The 20,583-nt window shown below is 46.8% G+C and overlaps 1 protein-coding gene across 1 annotated transcript in view; it reads right to left on the bottom strand.

The window, feature by feature from the left end:
* The window catches only part of CHD2 (chromodomain helicase DNA binding protein 2), a gene marked incomplete at its 5' end in the record, with an annotated part of 38,105 nt that extends 17,739 nt beyond the window's left edge, over positions 1-20,366 (bottom strand). The window contains 16 exons of the mRNA XM_008949574.1: positions 229-391; positions 910-1,098; positions 2,134-2,324; positions 3,186-3,275; positions 3,845-4,061; positions 4,690-4,814; positions 5,557-5,732; positions 5,893-5,937; positions 6,633-6,733; positions 7,435-7,660; positions 8,306-8,439; positions 9,345-9,494; positions 9,813-9,935; positions 11,277-11,338; positions 17,331-17,417; positions 20,130-20,366. Coding sequence (XP_008947822.1) covers positions 229-391; positions 910-1,098; positions 2,134-2,324; positions 3,186-3,275; positions 3,845-4,061; positions 4,690-4,814; positions 5,557-5,732; positions 5,893-5,937; positions 6,633-6,733; positions 7,435-7,660; positions 8,306-8,439; positions 9,345-9,494; positions 9,813-9,935; positions 11,277-11,338; positions 17,331-17,417; positions 20,130-20,366 — 2,316 coding nt within the window. The remainder of the gene's footprint in view (positions 1-228; positions 392-909; positions 1,099-2,133; positions 2,325-3,185; positions 3,276-3,844; positions 4,062-4,689; positions 4,815-5,556; positions 5,733-5,892; positions 5,938-6,632; positions 6,734-7,434; positions 7,661-8,305; positions 8,440-9,344; positions 9,495-9,812; positions 9,936-11,276; positions 11,339-17,330; positions 17,418-20,129) is intronic.
* Between the last annotated feature and the right edge of the window lie 217 nt (positions 20,367-20,583).

The following is a 20,583-nucleotide window of genomic DNA, read 5'->3' as shown; positions in this document are numbered from 1 at the left end:
AAAACAAATCAAGCAAGAGAGGTGACCTGCCCCATGCACCTCCCACTCTAGATGGACCCAAGGTGTTGCCTGCAGTGGAAGGGCAGGGCAGGAGATCCAGGGGCTCAGCTGTGAGGACTGTTTCTAATGGAGAAGCAGCAGAAGCTAAAGCTTCACCAAAGCTTGGTGGGAAGACAGGACCAAAGGGGAAAGTTAAGAAAAAACATGGTAACCAAGGACACTGCCCACCTGCAGGGTCTCAAGGCCATTCTCTCTCTCATTTTCCTCAGGAGGTTTGATAAGGTAGCAGTGGTTGCAGCACTTTTTCAGCTCCATCACAATGTTCAGGAAACCAGATGTGCTCCCTCTCGTTCCCTTTGAAAGAGCTTTGTAGTTTCTTGTCAAAATCCACCTGCAGGCAAGAAAATGAAAAGTCCACATTGTTTCACAGTGCAGAGGGGGTATGCTGGAGGTCTTGGAGGAACAAAACCTTCAGGGACATCTTGTTCAGGCATCAGTCTGCTACCCTCCCTCCATCTCCCTGCCCATCTAGAGGATGCTGCTGTTTTCTCACTGGAAACCCTGATCTCACTTTCCTACTGGTATTACTACAGTTTAATATTAAACAGCACCACAATTTTGTGGAGAGCTTTAGTCCCCCAGGACAAACATAGCCTTAGCCCTGCAAAACTGGCCAGACAAATTGTACCACTCTACAAGAGTATCTCCAGTGGTCTGGAGGTGCCTTTATAGAAGGAAAGATACCAACCACTCGACCTCAGATTCCTACTGGGAAGCTCCTGGTACTAGAGGTGATGGCTGTCACATTGCATTCTGGAGGACACAGTATAATGAAACACATTCCCAAGGCACACAGAAAGATGTGCCCATTTCTACTGGCACTCCCAGTAACTTTAATAAAGGACTCACTTGTAATACTGTTTCTGCAGAGCAGACATTTCCACCCGGAGGATCTGCTCCACTTTGGCTGGCAAAGATTTCTCCACATCCTTCTTTACTCTGCGCAGGAGAAATGGCTCCAGGACTTTGTGAAGGCTCTGGTAGCCATTCTCTCTACCCTTCCCATGATCCTCTTCAAAATCCTCCCAAAACTCAAACCTAGTAACAGAAATGAGGAGCAGAGAGGGGTCAGAATACCTCTTGTCTTATTGCACCAAAAAGCATCCTTTGGATGTGCTCCTGCTGCACAACAAAACAGGAGACCATCAATTTAATGGAGATACAGTGGAGAATAAAAGATTCACTCTGCTCTGGGTAACTAAACAGATAGATGGCAAAGCTGCTCTCTAGGCTTAGATGCCTTCCTAACATCTTATCCTTGAGATCCACAATGACTCCCAGGACCCAAAAATCCCCTTTACCAGTATTCTGCTGTATCTCCTGCTGGTGTTTACCCAGCAGCAGTTTCTGAACTCTCCACAGTGCCCTTCCCAAGGCAGGGCCTTGACAACTGGACTATGTTTCACACTACTCTGAAGACTCTTTTGGATTGTTGCTTCCTCCAACAGCTCCTTTGAAATGTGGGGAATCTGCTCTTCTCCATTTAGAAGACCTTAAACCTTCCCTTCACTCTTTCTGTGATCCAACAAAAAGAATTTGGGGGACAGCTATTTTTTCAGTCAAGCATAATTTTAGTGAGTTTTGGGGCATGCTTGTCTTAGTCTTAGCGATGCACACAGCCCATTTGGTTTTATAACAAATGTTTTGTTTTCTTTATGTGGACACAGGAACAATCAGCTAGACAGCACCATCCTTGAGCAATACTCCCAGAGACTACCATAAAATGGTTGGCAAGGGTGGCTGAACCACAGTGTACTGGAAACCTCAGAAATGGTTGAAATGATTGCTTAAAACAAGTTCAGCTTTTTAGAGATGGCTCTAAGACAGCAGACATATTTGAAAGGCATGTATTAGGTTTCCCCATTCAACTTACTGCCAGAAATATCCCTTGTGTTAGTCATTTAACCTCTGATTTTCCCCACCAATGGTCTGTTCCCCTTTCACTGCTCTGACTCCACTGAGTTTAATTTAGGGATTCAGTTCAGGAATTTCTGCCACTCTGCACTCCCTTGAGTCTATTGAGCAGACAAGACTGGACGGAGATACTTTCTGAAGGACCACAAGTTGACTTACTTCTCTGGCATGATGAAATGCAGCAGGGACCAGAGCTCTTTGAGTGAATTTTGAAGCGGGGTGCCCGTGATCAGCAGCCTGTGGTTGGACTTGAAATCAATCAACGTTTTGTACAGCAGAGAGTCGTCATTTTTCAACCGATGGGCTTCATCCACGCCTAGAAAGGCCCAGTTAATACTTCCCAAAACAGCCTGGAGGAAAAGAAATAAATAAAAAAAAAAACAAGCCCCAAGGAGATGCTGGGTCAGACAAGCCCCACCACCTTGCACATGCTTCTCTCACTACAGTGCTTTCCAGGATGTCCTGCCCCAAACCACCACCGAAGGAGCTGGGCTCACAGGAGTTCCGTGTTACCAAAATCCTGAGCTCATAATGCCTACACTAGTTTTGCCTTCCCAGAAAGGAAAGGTGAAAATCAGCCACGCTGTCTAGTGCTCCCAGTAGTCTTGCAGTAAGTATATCCATTTTAATCCCTTGTTTTGCCCATAAAGCACAGTTCTCTGCCAAGCCCCCCTTCCCCATGCCCCTGAGGCCCTGCTGTAGCACTAGCCCCACAGGAGCAGCAGCAGGAAAGCAGACAAACAAGACTACAAGTTAAGGCAAACTGAGAGGTTTAATTGTCTTTTTTAATTAGTATTAAGCTTTCTGTTTCCCACTTGGACCCAGTGGTGCACTGCCAGTGCTGAGGAATACTTCCTAAGCAGATGCATTTCTCCTACGTGTAAAAACCCAGATATTGTTAACACTATGGGAAATAGTTCAGTGTAATGTTTGTCCTCTTAACTAGCCTAAATTAAACCAGCTAAAATCCAGCTACTGCCCTGCCTGGTGTCTTAAAAGTAAAACAGAGTATCAGGACCATGCAGTACAAGAGTGAAAACACCAACAGGTGTCCCACATTCCCTCTGCATTATAGTTAAGCAAAACCTGACAGTAGCTGTATGTTCCCTGTCACCACAGAGAAAAGAGGCAAAACCCACTAGCTGGGGGCTGGCTTCCCCCTTTGCAAGTGAGAGGAAGTCTAAATCATACGTCCTTGGCCCATTACTCACCTTATCCTTGAGAAGGATCTCGTAGGTTGTGATAAGTGCATTGAATTTCAGCCTTTTAGACTGAGAGTGGATCCACTCATATTCACGTATCTGTGAGAGGAGAGAAATGTTAACTTCAACCTGTGCTACGGGAAGGAAAGAGTTAACAATCATTATTTTAGTGTAGCTATGAATTAACAATTATTATTTCAGTGCAGCTATAAGCCAGAGACTCCAACTAACTTTGAGCTCAGGGTGCCAAAGGAGCAGCTTGGTTTAGAGCAAATGTGCTTCAGCTGCACTTGCACAAGTAACAGAACAAGGTCAAACAAACACCTTGCTGTTGTGGCTTTACCCTCATCTGCCAAACAAAGGCATCATCTCACCAGTGACACCAGAACTTCCACACTGCTCTGCTCCTTACCTCAGCATGCTTCAGCCCAGTGCAGTAGTGGCTTCCAGACTCTAAGAGAAGCCAGTACTCATTCAAAGAGGGGAAATACAGCAGAAAAGTCCCTGCAGCAGTGAATTATGGCCAAGTGCTCAGCTACACCAGCCCTGGCAGCCTGCAGTTCTGCCAGCACTATCCATCAGCCACCCCAGAAGAATGAGAGTCAGACATGACACATAAGCTGCTGCTTTCCACCCAAGCCCACGCCCTTTGCTTTCTGATCACACACCATGTTCCTGCTCATGAGGTCTCCTATGTAAACCACCACATTGATCTCGGGTGCCCACACTTCAAACTCTCTCTGCCACGAGGTGAGGGTGGACAAGGGCACCACCACCAGGAAGGGGCCGTAGAGCTGGTGCTGGTGGAAGAGGTACGACAGGAACGATATCGTCTGGATCGTCTTGCCCAGGCCCATTTCATCAGCCAGGATCACACTGTTGTTCCTGAGAAAGAAGAGGACAAACAGAAATGCTGTCTGAGGGTGTTTCCACCACCACTAATTTATTGTGCATCGCCATGAATCCATGTAATCCACAGCAGAGAGAGAAAGAGGGAAAAATATTTCTCTGAACACTTCCAAGTGATCCTAGGGACATCCAAACTGGATGTGGCACAAAAACTTGCAAGAAGGGACAGACTATGATCACTCCAAACTGGCAAGCAAGGACAAAGGCCAAGGCAGAGGGGAGTCAGTGGCCTAATTTTAGAAGGACATTTCTCAAAGACTTCAACAAGTGTGTTAGCATGACAAGCCAGAAACCATTTTCTCAGTTAAGGCAATGGAAAATTAGGGCTGATATGCACTAGGCTCACACAGCAGCCAAGTCCAGCGTGTGAACAGGCCCAGGCAGGGAAAATGCTGTTTGGTTTTTGCAGAAGGTTTCTTGAGTTCATGCTCTAGAGATAGCTCCTGCTTGTGGTGTCTGCAACGCAGCTGGGCATGAGTACATCTGAAATCCTTCAAGCTGCAGAAGCAGGATGGGTAAAGACCTCACTTGAAAACATGAGGGCCAGATCCTCCTGGGATGAAAATCAGGAGACAAAAGGAAGCCACACAGCATCCGTACGTACTTGCACCATGAGTGAGCGAGCCAGTTGAGGCCCTCCAGCTGGTAATCTCTCAGCTCCAAGTTCTCACCACCAATGTAAGAAGGCTGTTTCTTCAAGGCAACAAACCTTGGCCTCTGCTTCAATACCTGGAAAAGAAGATGCTGTAAGCCCACTGAAGAAAAAGACCAAGTAAGGTTGAAAATTCAGCACTGAATGTTTATCTGTCCATCCACATTCTCCTAGCCAGTGCTTATGTCTGCAGTCCAGAAATCACTCCACAGTGTCATGTGTTGCCTGCTGCCCTCTGGTTCTGATGGCCAGGGCTGTGAGTCCCCCCAGGAGTGCAGCAGGCTGTACATAATGCACACCAGATGGAACAAGCTCCACTTTCTTTTTTTGTCCTCTTGTTTTGCCTCCCATTATCTCTGTTCCTCTCCTCCACTATATCAGCATCTCGCATCTTTTCTCAGGTGTGATTTTTACCACTTTCTTTTTTTGTCCTCTTGTTTTCCCTCCCATTATCTCTGTCCCTCTCCTCCACTATATCAGCATCTTGCATCTTTTCTCAGGTGTGCTTTTTATTCACCTAATTGATATTAATCTGCAGCAGCTCCTTCATAGGAGGAAGCACTCTGCAAGGATTAATTAAGCCTCCCAGTCCCCAGAGGAACATAACATTCTCCCTGTGCCCAGAGTAAATGAAGCCAAAAGGGAGCTCACATCTCTGCCTGCAGGACAACACAAGAACAGCAAACAACCACCCAAGCTGGTGGGAGGATGGAAGACATTCTCCAACATTCATCCTGACAAAACTTCATCTTCCCACCGCTCGCACCATCACCCAGGCAGGGAAAACCCAGGGACAGGAGAGCAGAGGAGCAAGCACACCTTGCAGTCCCGGGTAGGGATCGTTTTGGAGTTGTTCCGGTTGTTGAAGCTGTCGATGCAATGCTGAAATTTCTTGCTGATGAGAGCCTCATCCTCCCAGCTGCACTCGGCGTAGGGCAGCCCCATCCACTTACACAGGTACTCGGGGTCATTCGAGGATGTCTTCCGACTGTTTGCTGCAGAACAGGCAGAAAGAGCCCAAGCCTCAGCAGCTGTGGTTCCGTGGCCGAACCGCACGCGTGGTTCACAGGGGCAGCCCGAACCACCCCTGCAACCACAAGAACAGGGCTCAGTGAGCAGAAGTTTAGAGGGACCAAAGGAAAAATGCTCCTTTACCTGGGAAATCTGAATGTCCCGTCGTAGACTTGCTGGTCTTCACAGCTGTGTTTGGAGACAGAAGGGAGGGAAGGGTTTGGAGAGCTGGCAGCCAGCAGAGGGAGCAGAGCAGACAGGCTGCCACTGCCACGCACCCCAGGCACTTGCACAGGAGTTGGGCTGGCAAGAGGTTAAACAGGTCTCCGAGCCAATTCCCAAAACAACTGGATGCTGGCACCTCTGACTGACATGACAGTGATATTGCTGAAGTGCTCAGTTAAGTCCCGTTTCTATTTTTATTAAGTAAACATGAAAATCTAACCCCTGAGCTGCCTTGCAGCCTAACCCCATCCTCAGCCACATCACAAAGTGGTCCTCAGGAAAGCCTGTGAGGCCTGCACTGCTGCTGTGGAGACAAACAATTTGATTCCAAAGGGCTGAAGTCAAAGAACGTCAGGAGCAGCACCTTCAGCATCCCTTTGGAAACTAGTTTATCATCCCATACTTCAGGCAAGCAGGAGAGAGACTGATTTGTATTGCTTGTAAATACAAATCCATAAACTTAGATTTCTACTGTTCAAATCCCTGAATCACACATTGAAATACACTCAACATCAGTTTTTTTTCTCCAGAGATGCTGGAGGACAGGGAAGAAGAGATCACCACACACTCATTCTGCTGCAGACTCATTCTGCTGTCACTAGAGATTAAAATTCCCATGTCTTATTTCAGCCCTTTATAAGATTGGTGGCTTCACTTACCAATTACTCTCTCCACTATTTGATACTGCTTGTTTAGCTCTGAAGCTAGCTCTTGTTGGCAGTTGAAATATTCTACATCTTCAGGTGATACCTTGCCCAGCCTAGATGCAAAAAAAAAATCCAAACCAAAAAATCACTATAATGCTTCTGTCCTAACGCTTTTGGAGGCCACATATAGAAATTCTACTTTTCTATATGGTTCTGTCCTTCAGACAAGTCACTGAAGCAGACTACTCCTTATATGACATGATTCTTAAAGCTTCCTATAATCATAAATCATTACTGAGAAGCAAATGGCACAGATGTCCATACTGTCTCCCTGTTAAATGACACCTTATTCTGCTGCAAGATTTAGTCTCAAAACCAAACTCTGAGAGTCTGAGTCTGCTGCTCCAGTTTTATCACTCTGCAGACATGCTGTAGCAAAAACTTGCATACAGACAAGACCATAGTTAACAAGGGTTAATAAGGCTGCAAACTCTCATGTCACCTGCTGGGCCAGGTCAATCTGTGCACCATTTATTTGTTGTCAGCTACACAATTCTTAAGCCTGAGAAGTGGCAATATTGTGAGTTTCATGCCTCTCCCTCTCTCTTTCAACAGCACGGCCACAGCCATCATCTCTATCAGGGGGAATGTTCATCAGTAGGCAAAGAGAGATGTGAGTGTTCTGCACTGAAAACAATTGCTTTGGATGAGAGATGCTTTGTAAGAGGAAATCTAATGTTTTCAGTCATGAATCTGCAAATCTCTGGCTACAACATATTTGCCCAAGGCCAAATCACTGGCTGATGAAGCATACCATTGCTTGATCTCCTCCTCTTTTTTCTTGAAGTTTTCTAGCTTTTTCAGGCCCTTCACTTTCTGCTGCTGCAGGGACTCTTCGCTCTCCCACGTGCTGTGGATGTACGACCAGCCTTTCCACTTGATCAGGTACTGAACTTCTCCCTCATCCTTCTCAGGATCAAAGTCAGCGCTTGGGTTGCCGTTGGCTTCAGTTGCATACACTGTGGTGGAAGCACCAGTGGCTGCAAAAGAAATCAGGCTGCAGTCAGCACCTTTTTTATCAAGCACTGGACATGGGCTGCATTAAAGCAGGAAGTTATTTTTCTAACACATCCTTTGTGACAGCCCAAAGAATATCCTACAGATTCTGCAGCACAGTAAGACAGGCACACAACGGTTCTCCACCACAACAGGATCTTTTTAGAACTATCATAAATGCTTTTTAAGTATAATTCAAAACTCTCCTGGAAACATTCACAACCATTGAGTTTTACAAAAGCCCTTTTGTAAGGCTGGGAGAACAAAACATAGGCTTTATTTTCATGATGGCTTTGTCAATGGAGCCATGAAAACTGACTCTACTGGAAGACCTATTTTATATTTCAAAGAAGAGAAAAGCAAGAATTGCAGAACAATGACTGTGTCTTTTAAATGCATGCACACTAAATGAGAGCTGCCAAGCATATAAACTTGACATTTTACATTTCTCCATACTAGATTTTACCAAAGCTGCTAGAAGGCATAAATAAGTGGGAGAGAGCAAAGGGTGAAGAGCACTGAAACAGCCCTTGGCCCCACTTTGAAGCTGCAAAAGCACTGCACTAGGTCCAGAGAAACTGTGAGTGCACAACTGACATTAGAAATAAAGGCTTTTTCTAACTACACACCTCCTTTTTTTCCAGTCCTTATGTCCAAAACTTTCTCAATAGTTTCACTGTTGTCTTGTTGTTCATCAGCTCCTTCCCCAGTCATCTCTATCAGGTCATCGGAATCCGTCTCAAAATCATCATCTTCTTTGTAACTGGAGAAGATCAAAACCAAACTGATAAGAGCCACCTTGGCACTTCCCAGTCCAGAAACACACAGAGTGGCATGGACTGGAGCAAGCTTTCTCCAGCATTTTTCCAGGGACTCAGCACTTGCATTTTTTAAGTTAGCCATTCAGTATTTTTCCCCGAGATGTTCAGCTACACTTTATCAGTAATACTCTATCTTGCCCACATACTTTTTCTGACCGTGGCCAAAACCAAATGCTTCATGAGGATGTGGAACAATCCCTGCAGCAGAAGCAAGACTGTCAACAGGGAAAGTCTCCTCTATCCAGTAAAAGAAAGATTATGTTTAACAATGGAGGTAGCAGAGCATCAAAAGGCTGCATGGGTGCCTAAAATGACCTAGGAATTACACTTCTCATCTTTGATGAACACTCAAGCACCAAAGAAATACTGAGCAGCTCTTCACCAGCCCCTTATTAGGGCTGCCAAAAGGTGAGAAGGTATATTGATAATGCTTTACCTCCACCACATCTCAACACTCTGTCCCAAGGCATCACCTACCAGCCACTCTCAGACAACCAGCCCAACCCGCACAGCTCTTTTTATTAATTTTATTCTATAATTTGTAATTGTTAATCTCATCTGAGCATGCTTTAGAAATGTGATGCAAATCTCCTCACTTTTCTCTGAGAAGGTCAGGTAAATATTCCCTCCTTTACAGATGGCAAAACAAGGTAAAGAGAAGTAAGATGTTCACAGCATGAACCTGCCCAGAAGAACCACATCTCAGCCAGCAGATGCCTGCAGGGCAGAGGAGGGTCCTTCTGCAGGATCACACAGGGAGACAGTGCCTAGGACAGGGAATTTGGGGTGCCCCCTCCTCCCCAGTCAGATAGGCCTCATCATCAAGCAACCCCACACTTCTTGATACCTGACATTTTTGGCTGCTCTTCGTCGAGTTTGTCTCTTGGGGGTCTCGTCATCTTCGTCATCATCATCCTCTTCAGATGAGTCTGGTCTCTTTCTCTTCTTGCCACACTGGCGTTTGTGAGGCTTTTTAACATTGGTTTTGGCCACTGTTCTAAAATAAGAATCAATAAAGCCATAATACAGCATGTTTTACATTAACATACATTTTATGAAGTCTTCAGGAAAGGATGACACTCAGATGTTAGACTTGTAGGGATTTAGTCTGCTTTAACTCCCATGGAAACCACTGCATCACTCACTGGAGCACGAAATGGGTACAGAGAGAGGAACCAGGCCCTAAGTTTACTAGGTCGTAAACAAGGGTAATATTGCAGAAAAAACACATTCTTTAGTGGCAAAGAGAGATTACCCCTCCACCCAACACAGGCAGAAAAGACATATGCAGAAAAACACACAGATTAAACCTTACCTCCTCTGGGCAGGTCTTCTTGCTTTGATTTTCTTCGGTTCAGGCTCACTCTCTCCACTGGTGCCTTGCTCCCCTCCATCTTCATCCTCTTCTTCACCAGAGACCTCTCTTTTCCATTTGTTTCTACAGTCAGAAATGTAGGTCACGAAGGGCAATCATACTTCAGCAGAAATACCTGGCTCAGCAGACATCCAAGCCATCAAGGTTCATACTAGCAGGCCATAATTATGAGAAAAAAAGTCCAAACTGCACTCTTGGTTGTTCAGTGCAAAGCACTGGGGGGTTTTGTGGGGTTCTCTGCTTTTAGGAAGAGGTCTGTCACCTAGGGTTTAGTTCATGTAGAGGCAGAGGATGTTGAGTGAGAGTGGCTCTTAACATGTCCCACAACAGTGCTTGTGGCAGAGCTGCACTTCTTACAACTGGGTGGGCAAGAGCTTCCATTTATTTTTCTTTTCCTCTTCTGCAGTTCTGAAATGAGCTGGAAAAATCTTAAGGGAAGTGCTCACTTTCACTTATGGAGCACAAACCACAACATGCACAGTTACATGATCTCCTTATAGCCTGGAAAATGGAGCAAGAAGTCTCCTGCCATCTAAATTCAGGCAATCAAAGTTTCCAAGCATGAAGCCAAATCATACTGTGCCATTAGTGAAAGGAAGCACATTCTCTGTGGGCAATTCAGAGCAAAACTGCACCTCCAAATTGCCCTCTGGAGGAGCCCCTCCTCTCTCCAAGGGGATGTGGAGAGTCCACAGGGATTACTCCTCTTGCCCAGGAGAGGTCCGTACTGTCACAGGTCTCCCTGTGCTTTAACCCCTTCCCCCCTGCACTGATGTGGGCAACTGAATGAAAAATTAAAAGAAACAGGAGAAAGGGAGCAGGATCATGTGGCTGTGTTTCAGCATTCTCCAGCACACAGCTTGTAGCTCCCTTCAGTTCACTTTAGTGTTTGGAAAAACTAGAAGACACTCATTAGATGGAAAAAGGCAGTAAAATAGGTCTGCAAGTGAACTCAGCTACAGTGATCATCCAACATACCCTTTATGGAAGTTCTTTTGTTTCAGCAGAGGGGTTATAAAAGAGGATAATAATTTGGTATTTTATTCTGTTAATCAAAAAGGTAGAATGAGAAGGGATTAAACTATTTTAAGTATCTCTGAAGGAGAACAAGTAACTTGATGGAGAAGAGAAAGACTGACACCAGAAACTGACCCTGCCTTGCTCAGATTTCATCATAGGCAAAGTGGAAATATAAATAAAAGGAAAGCTGGGAAACTCCATCTATCTGTAGATCCATATTCATACTCCAGTTTCAGTCATCCAAAGAATTACTACTGGAAATACTAAATTTCTTTTACAAGCTCTCCATGTGGACAACACCTCTCAAACAATCCAATACTACTCTTCTGAAAAATAAACCCAAACCAGGTACCACCATTCAAAACCCTTTCCCTAGAAACTTACGTTTTTTTCAATTGCTTCTGGCCTCTTCTTTTTGGGCTCTCATTTTCAGATTCACTACTTGCCTTGAATCGAAAAGAAAGAAAATCAGGTTGTAGGCTTTGCTCTGGACTGCCTCCTGAAGGATGTGCAAGCCTGTGAGCCACCTACCCCTCAGAAGCAACCTCTGAGAGCTGGCAGATGCCACCTGAGCAGCAGTGGTGGCCAGGCAGACCTGCAGAGTGAGCAGTACTCCACACACTACAGAACCACGGGTGAATTCAACCCAACAAACCTTGCCCAGCCCAGCACTGGAGGCAAAACATAACCCAGAGAGAGACAGAGAGGGCAGCTCAGCTGCTGCTGCCTCTGCCTACGGTGCAAGGTGAGCATGGCTCCTGCCTGATGCTCCAGAAGTGGGCAGCAGTGTGACTTGGTCTTTCCTCCATGCTAAGGCTCAGCTATTTTACAGGGCTCTTCACTGGATGTGCAGTGGCTGATTACACTGCTGTGAGCATCCCTTTCTTCTGTGAGCACCCCTGCCTGCCATGTCAGCAGGACTCCTGCAATGCCTGTGGGCAGTCAGGCTTTGATTCTGTGGTTGCAGAAACTCTGGCAGCCACACAAATGCATTAGGAGCTCTATAAGGAAGGAAATTCTTATCAAAAAGATAATATTCTCATCACAAAAGTCTCCTTGCTTTCCTGAGCTGCTGAGGACCTGACTGGGTCAGAGCCATGCCCTGCTGCTTTCCTTCCTCCTAGTCCTCCAGTCTCCACCAGCAAAGTCTCCCTGGCTAAGCACATCTGGAGATATTCTGACTACCTGCTGTCCTATTTGAAATGTGGGCATCGTTAACTCCCACAGACCAAGATAGCTGGAAAAAAAAAATCTTTAGGTTGGTTGCACATAACCCCATTTTTGTAAAAACCAGTCCAGTTTAAAAACTGTGAAAAGAAATTACCACAGAAATAACACCCCTCAAACAACAGATGACTTTGTCTTACACACTTGCTCCAGAAAACAGAAATCAGCAGGGAGAAAACTGAAGAAATTCACGTGAGAGGAGCATTAAGAGGACAGCAGTCTCCTTGCTCTACACAATTCCTGGAGAAGTTCTGCTTCGTGCTGCTTTTTGCTGCAGTATTTGGTTTCAGCTCTAGGTGATGCCTGTTCATCACCACAACTATCTCAGTTTGCATCTCCTGGTACATCCACCACCCTCCTAGACACAGCCAGCAAAGCTTACAGCTGAGAGCTGTTCACAGAAGAACTTTGTGAAACAGTGTGAGCTCCAACGTGAAAAAGTGGAGGTTCTGGAGAGCCGTGGCCACCCCTCTGTTTTCTTTCTGCACCCTTTATCCCTTTTTTCTAGCTCACCTTCCACCAACAGAAATTTTCCTCTTGTTTGCACCAGAGTTTCCATTAAAATACACTGAAGTACTGGATGCCAGAAGTTTAGATGAATGCCACTGTGGTTTGGTGTCAGGTTTACATGACACAATAACACTTTTTGTGCTGTATCTCACAATGAATGAGTGTTCATCCACCTGTTGCATGGCCCTGAATGAAATCCCTGTCTCATTCACCAAGCATCCAGGAAGCAAGTGCCTGCCAAACACCACGGAGGGCCCTACCTACCCTTGCTACATAAGCCAAGCATTCCACAGGTTTCAGTTCCAACAAGCAAAGTTTAGAAGCCCTCAGTTTTCTCCTCTTTTACTCTCTTATCTGCTTCTCTGAAGTGTGCTGCTTTGCTGTTCCAAGTTTGGCACATATTTTGAGAGCTGTCCCTCTATGCACTTTTACCTTTTGCTCTCTTTTGGCAAACCACAAGGGGAGAGAGATGGATTTTTCTTCTGCTCTGCGTCAGAGAAGATCAGATTTGGAGAAAACCAAACACAACCTTTGGTGCTTTGAAACTAACTCCACTTCTTTGCCAAAACCCCATTTTCCAAGTTTCTAGTGTCCATTTTCCTAATGCCTCCACTGTCCCCCTGCTCTGTCACTGCCTTTATAAAGTCAACATTCATCTCTTCACGATTTGCCTTTTCCCCCCTCTTCTTGACTCGAAAAGTTCAACTTGTGACTGCAATTCAGGCACCTTTGGGTACATTTCTCAAAGACAGCGTTGTTTTTTTTGGATGTGTGCCAAGCCCAGCCCTATCTCCTCTGACACAGCCAGTCCCCAGCCTGAGTCATCTGCCTGCCTTGTGCTCCCACATCCTCCCTGCCCGGGTGCCGGGAAGCGCCGTGCCTGCAGCAGCCACCCGTGACCCAGCCTCTCCTCCCCACTCCCTCACCTACCACGGCTGTGTCTCCTCCTCACCAGCTCCTCCTGGCATGGTAACCCTGGGGTGAGAGGCTCCAGACCCTGGCTGAAAGCTGCTTTCTGCTGTTTTATGCAGAAATAATAACAATTTTCTTAAAAAAAAAAAAAAAAGGCACAGGCACATTTTTAGCAACCTCTTCATTCTGTTTAAATCCACATTTCAGGACTCAGACACAAAAGTCTATGCTGACTGGCTCCATCAGCCCAAGAGTGAGATCTGCACCTCTGCAGCACAGAGCTTGTGCTTGTGACACCCTGTTGTCAACGTCAATCCACAGGCTCTGGCTGGTGGCAAATTCCTCAGTTAAGGAAGGGCAGATGAGCTGGGAGCATGCTAGGTCCAGAGCATGCACCTGAGGCCCTGCCTGCACCTCCAGCCTGCCACCCCCAAGTCGTCAGGAAGAGACTGGCTGGGACATCCCATGCCACTTGAATTTTAGCAACGTCACTTCCTGAATGACACAAGCTAAGCTGTCAAAATCCATCTCCAGTTGCCACCAGGGCTTTCATCAGCCCAGCAATAGATGCTGGGGGCACTCTGCTTGCTCGCAGAGCCCAAGCACCAGCACTGGCAAAGCTCTGCTGGGCTCAGGCTGTCCCTCTGGGGTGCTGCTGCTGTGGCCAAGTGGAAAGATGACTTGCCTTCCCCAGTTCCCCCTTTCTCCACCCAACACTACTAAAGTGCCCAGCTTATTCCTGCACCACTGCTTCCAACTGCACTAGGAACTGGCCTCTTGCAACCTGCTCTCCCCACCTCCCGCTGCAGAGATCAGCCTTCCCTCTCCATGCCTTGCTGGCTCCTCCCATAGAATTTACTCTTTCTCCTCCCCAGCACACAAAGTGCACACACTTTTACTAGATGAATTATGCTGTGTTTTGCCATGGAGCAATACTGTACAAAACAATGGCGCTGTAGATGCAGCACCAAGCACAGCAACACAGCAGCAGCTTTGAAGTTCAGAGATTGCCCATGCGTGTCCTTGCTGCTAGTCCAGGGCAAGAGAAATGGAGACTCAAGGCCACTGGCATGGTCCAAGTGAGCCTCTTGAGCTCAGGCTGCCTGCTAGGAGAGATGAAGACTTGCTTAAACAGAGGTAAGAAATATTTCAGACTAAAGTCAAAGCGAAGATTTGCTCGTTTCAGGCTTAACAGAGGCAAAGCTCCAGAAAAGCTGGAGAATCTCAGCTCACCAAGTTAAGTTTTCTTATGGCTGCTGAACTTCTCCCTCTGAGTAATACCAGTACCATTTGAACTTTCAGCAAAGATACGAGGTAAAGAATCCACCAAAATGTAAATGAGAGGAATTTTTTTTTCAGTAATAAAACCAACTGTATTTTTGGAACACCTCTGGTGAACAGCTTGTGGCTTCTCTCTCACAGAGAAGATGCACCATGGCAATTATTGCCAACTCAAATCTGAAACCAACCTTTTTATAGTAAAAAGACAGTGTCTGTTTTGGGCATGTTTATTCCTCCACTGCCCCAGAACACTCTGAAAGGCACCTGGCTCTGCACGTCTCACTTCCCCTGGATGAAACCTGAGGCTGACTTATGAACTGCAAAGAAAACGCATGGGCAAGTACTGTTTTTACTAAAAAACTCACATGTGCTCTTATTCCTGGAGACAGCTCTAGTCCTCTGAGCAGCTCTGTACCCCTATGCAAAGCTGCATTTTCGCTTCCTGACCTTCCAGCCCACGCCTCAGTACTGATCTCAAGTTGTCACCCTCTTGGATTGCAGCTCAGAGACCCACACAGCCTGGCCGGTGGCCTCCGGGCAGTTCCCACAAGACCATAATTTCTAACACAGAAATAACTCTGCCCAAACTGCAGGTCTCAGAGGAAAACTGAACCACCCCCACCTACGTGCCATCTCCCCCAAGCAGGGCGAGTCCTGGGGCAGCACGTGGGGAAGTGTGATGGCAGATTCTTGTTCTGAGCCTGATGCTGTTTGCTAATACTGCAGAGAAGCCTTAGGGAAGGAGGCCATTAAAAGCTCCTAGACACTGTGCTGGAAGTCCCAAGCAGCAGGAGACAAGAGCAGGTCACTGGTGAGAGGCTTAGCCCTGTAAAGGGCACATGCAATCTTCAGAAGTGTCAGAGTGTCAGTGCCTTGGGTTTCTGCTGGCTCCAGCAGCAGCGAGGAGTGCTCAGCACCATGCAGGCTCCAGTTAGGCTACTTCCTCTCTCTCGGCATTTAGGTCTTCCAAAACCAAGACTTTCCATCTCCTGCTCTTTGCGAGGCCCCAGCACTGTGCTCCTGACACGTCACACCCTCCATCAGACTCTGCTGCAGATGGGAGTCGCCCTACAGGGACCAGTCAGCGTTACTTTGGGGACAGAGAGGGGAGGGGGGTGGTCCAATTTTGTTACTTTTGGCTTTCTGGTTCACGAAGGTGACAGTGGGGTCATTTGGAGGACTTTTTTGGTTTTTACAATATTTTGTGGTATAGCAAAGTTTTTACATCTCGGATTTATTTTTTTTAAACTTTATCGTACCTTAAGTAATAGGAAATAAAGATATTTAAAAAGCAAACAACATTTGCAAAACCACGTAATATTGTAAAACAAAAAAAGATGGGACTTACCTGAGCCCCTAAGAGGGCCCTCGGGTCTGCAGCGGAGCTCTGTGGTGGGTGTGACATCGCCAGCACAGTGCATGCCGGGGCATCGCACAGAGAGGCGGCCGGCGAGCCCGGGCTTTGCCGAACTTGAAAAGGAAAACAAAAGCCAAGTCAATGGCGTGCCCCGAGCCCCCTCCTCACCTGCTGCTGGGGGGGACAGCCAGCACAGGAGCCTGGGGGGGCAGGCGGTGGCACCGGGGGTGCTGCAAGGCTCGGCGATAACGCTCCAGAGCAAGGAGACAGAGTGGGGTTTGCCGTGCGACTCGGAGCCCTCCAGCGTCCAAACGCCCCTTCTGGTGGCCAAGCACAAGGAGCCCGACCGTCAGAGAGCACCTCTGGGCTCCTGCTCTGCTGAAAACCTCACTACTGACCTTCAGATCCCCAGCCACATGGTTTTGTGCCTAGCCCTAGGCCCTAAGCTTCACTTTTGGTCTAAGCCTCTCCCTGGTTTTCTTTCCCCTCTGCTAGAGCTACTCGACCCTCCTGAAGACCTGCAGATGAACATGCAGAAAGTCCATTAGATCCTAATGAGAAGGTGGCAGCTAATTCTTGTCTCTTCAGAAAAACAAGCAAAAAAAAAGAAGTGTTCTGAAAAAGGCACGATTAGATTTGTCTGCCAGGCTCTGACAGTCACCTCCAGCTCAATATAAGACTCCCCAATATTCAACCAAAGAAAAGTGATGGTTCATAAAGCTCCACACACACAAATGCATCTATCAGCGTGATCCGCTCCAGGATGGGCAACAATGACTGCTGTGTTGTTACGAGGTGTTTCTGGGAAGTTTCCTTTATTCCTGGTTGGATGTGTGTTGTGTTTTGTTTTAACACAGGTTCATTCTCTCCAGGACGTTTCCACAGCAGAGCATGAGTTGAATCACGCCCCATTCCAGCAACCAGACCAGTGCATGCAGATCTCAGCCCACGCAGCGTCCCGCTCGCTCCAGAGGTCTCAGGCCAAGTGGATCCAACTGCAGGACTGGGACCTTAACTGTGAGCTCCACCATCCACACATCAAGCTAGGACTCGGTGTTTACAAGGTAATGCAGATGAGACCTGCCTCTGCTCTTTGGGTTTTTTGTTTTCATACGTCCAGTAATCCCTCATCCTTTTTTTTTTCTCCTTACCTCATCTTTTATATTAAATCGTGACGGTTCTTGTCTGCTTCGGTTTGACCTCCTAACCCCATAAACATCAGGATATTCTTCCCACATCTGCAAAATAAACAGACCATCAGAAGGCCTGCTTCACCCCAATTATTTCTGACATTTCAGAAGTTTGATGGTGAATTATTTTTTTTAAAAAAAGTCAACATAAAACTATTAAGAGAATTAGCAACCGGTAGATGGACACAAAAAAACTGGCTGAAAATGATGATGATTATCTTGGGGGATTTGGTAACACTCTAAAGCAGCATGATTTATCTCACCATTATCTTTACAGTGGTCCATCTTTCCACTAGGGTACAAACTACCTCCAGCTCATCCAGGCTGAAGGCCAGAGGGTTGAGATAGCCAGCCCTCTGCAGGAAGCAGTGCTGAAGGTAAGCAGGCACCACCTTGCACGCAGCATGGTGTCCATTCTCTACCAACTCAAAAGGACAATTCCCTGTCACTAGCGGCTTCCACCACAACTCCTTTCCACAGGGAAAACCCCACCCAGCTGCCTGATGAGCCTGGTGACAAAACAATACCAGCAGCAGCTTCTGAGGTGGAGTCTGTGGCCCAGGCTGGGTGGTAAGTGGAGCAGAGCAGCCAGTCCTTTGGCAAGGCAAGGTGGTGGTGGTTCTCCTGAGGGCACCGAGGCACATACGGTTTGGCAGCACAGGACAGGGGGAGGTGCAGGGCCAGCTGCTGGCAATGGTTGCACCTGCTGTAGCCAGGCCCTAAAGACTTCAACACACTGTGTGTGACAGCATGAGTTTGTTCTTGCTGGATGGACAGGAGGAGAAGGTGGAGACAAGAACTGATGCCTTGGGGGGTATGAATGCAGAGCTGTGTTGGCAATAGAGGACACCAGAAGATTTACAGGGCAGATACAAACCACCAGCACAGGTCTCTCAAACACCTACTCCAACCATCCTTCTCTCCCTCAGCAGAGCTTATCCTCTTAAAAGTCTTCTAAACCTATTCATTCTACTTCTGTCTCTCTCTCCCTCCAGTCCTTAAATGTCTCTGCAAGTCACTAGCATGAAAAGGAAATCAAAATGCATTGCCAGATGCAGCAGAAACTTAGGACTGGGAATGTGATGAATACAAGGCTGCAGCCCAGCAGTTTTTTCCCTACTATTAGAGCAATGGGACAACACTTCAACAGACAGACTGCAAAGGTGTGTATCTGTTGGGCATGTGAGTACAGAGATATAAATTCACATGAAAAAAAAGAATCAGAATATTCCCTGAACTGTTTGAAGAACGTCTCTGCACATCTTTTAAATGACACAGTTTTTGGATAAGGGATCGACTCCCATGACGAATCTGAATAGCACCTAACACAAATTAACCTCACCTTCATGGGTGTATCTAGACAGAAATACAAAATAAACAATAATATATTAATTAATTGCATTAGTTATTCCAGGGGAACGAGTATCAACATGCCTAGGTTAGACCTAGCTAAGAAAAACACCCATTAGCAGAGAAATTAAGGCAGGGAGAGGCTTTCTTATTAGGGGTTGCCCTGACCTTTCCACGTTTCATCCATGTTAATTATCATCCCATGTATGGATGCACTCCCTCACAGGATAATTTTTAGGTTTATTGTTAGGGACATGCTCTTAGAAGCCCAAAGAGGAAGAGAAAACTTCCTTTAGTCCCCACTTACCAACAATAAAACAGAAATTTGCATATTGTGTTACCACAACTGCCTTATGAACACATCCTTCCTTGCCAGTCTGAACACAGAGATTCAGCCACAACCCGAGCTGGCACCCTAGAGATCTGTGAGAAGGAGAAGCTGGTAGCAAAACCCTTCACTTCTCCCTTGCAGGTAGCTGGGGAGCCCAGGCTGGCAGCACTGCCCCTCCTTCTCAGTTTTTATATCCAGAGCAATTTTCTCCATAAAACTCACTCTCCTAAGCAAAGTGCAAAGCACAGCTAAGAAGAACAGGATAGTTACACATCACAGACAAATAAAGAAAACACCTTGATATAACCTGATTTTCCTCCCTTCAAGTTCACTGAGATCCTGTCTCCAAATGAGTATCTGGGCTCCTCTTTCTCACCTCACACTACACTGTGCCTCCATCCCTCAGGCAAAGCAGGTACCCAAGGCACAGCTTCTGCACCAGGGAGGTGCTCACCAAACACCCCATGTGTTAGACAACTGCAACCCCTCTTCCTCCTGGGCAGCAACATGTGGAGGGCAAACCTGGCTATTTGAGAGGGCTATTGCTATGGGGTAGCTGGGATAGACTGTTCTGGATACAATAACAGAAGTGAAATAGTTTTATTTTCCTCGTCCTCTTTTGTTTTCTTTATGTTTTCCAAAGAAGACACCAGTCATGGAAACAAGCCAAAGTGACCGAAATCCTAAGGAAGGATTCTCCCAATTATGTATCACACAGGGGAAGTTTTACTGCTTCTGAGGGAGGGACAGGAAAGAACAGGAGCAGAAGGAGGGAGAGGATGAAATGACAGGGTCATATATCGATGACAGGCACCTGCCCCTCACTGTCACCAGCCAGCCCCGTCACTATCTGTCTGGTGCCCAAAGGGTTGTTCCATCAAACACACACGCTCCAGCTCACAAGGACACCAGCAGGGCACCAGCACACTGACCAGACAGCCAGCGAGTGACCTGGGGACACCAGAGGCCATCTGCAAAGTACCGGGTAGCTGAAGAGAGCTTTGTGAAGGTCCTGCTGCCTGCCCCTTTCGTGGTGGGCACAGGGGTTACATGGCTACATAGAGCAGCAGGGGCAGTACCTTTTTAACATCTGCTATCCTTTCCTTCTTAGAGGCCGGTTTTTCTTTGGTTTCAGGAGGGGTCTGCTGGGATTTCGAACATGTTGATTCGCTTTCGGATTCAGACTGACTTTCAGAGGACTCCGAGCTGCTGTTTGACTCGCTGCCCTGCTCACTTTCAGACTGGCTTGCAGAGTCAGAGCCAGAGGCCTCTTCAGATGCCGAGTGACTGATGGTAGAGAAAGAAGAGATGACATTTTAACTGTACTGTCACAGCTTTCATATACGCAGCGAGCAAACCTGTGCCATGTTCACGCTGCAGCAATAGGCTTGGAACAGCCTGAACTCAAGTGTGAACCGTGCAGTCCCAGACAGACACCCTGCACTGGCATACTGAAGCAGAAGCAGTTCTTCCCAGGACAGGCGCTGAACACGCGTGAGAGTGCAGCCCCAAAAAACCCTGTCCAGTATCTGC

The sequence above is a fragment of the Merops nubicus genome, unplaced genomic scaffold, assembly GCF_000691845.1.
Source record: "Merops nubicus isolate BGI_N331 unplaced genomic scaffold, ASM69184v1 scaffold20281, whole genome shotgun sequence".
Classification (NCBI taxonomy): Eukaryota; Metazoa; Chordata; class Aves; order Coraciiformes; family Meropidae; genus Merops; species Merops nubicus.
Note: the sequence above shows the minus strand (reverse complement) of the source record. Positions and strands in the feature narration are given on the sequence as shown.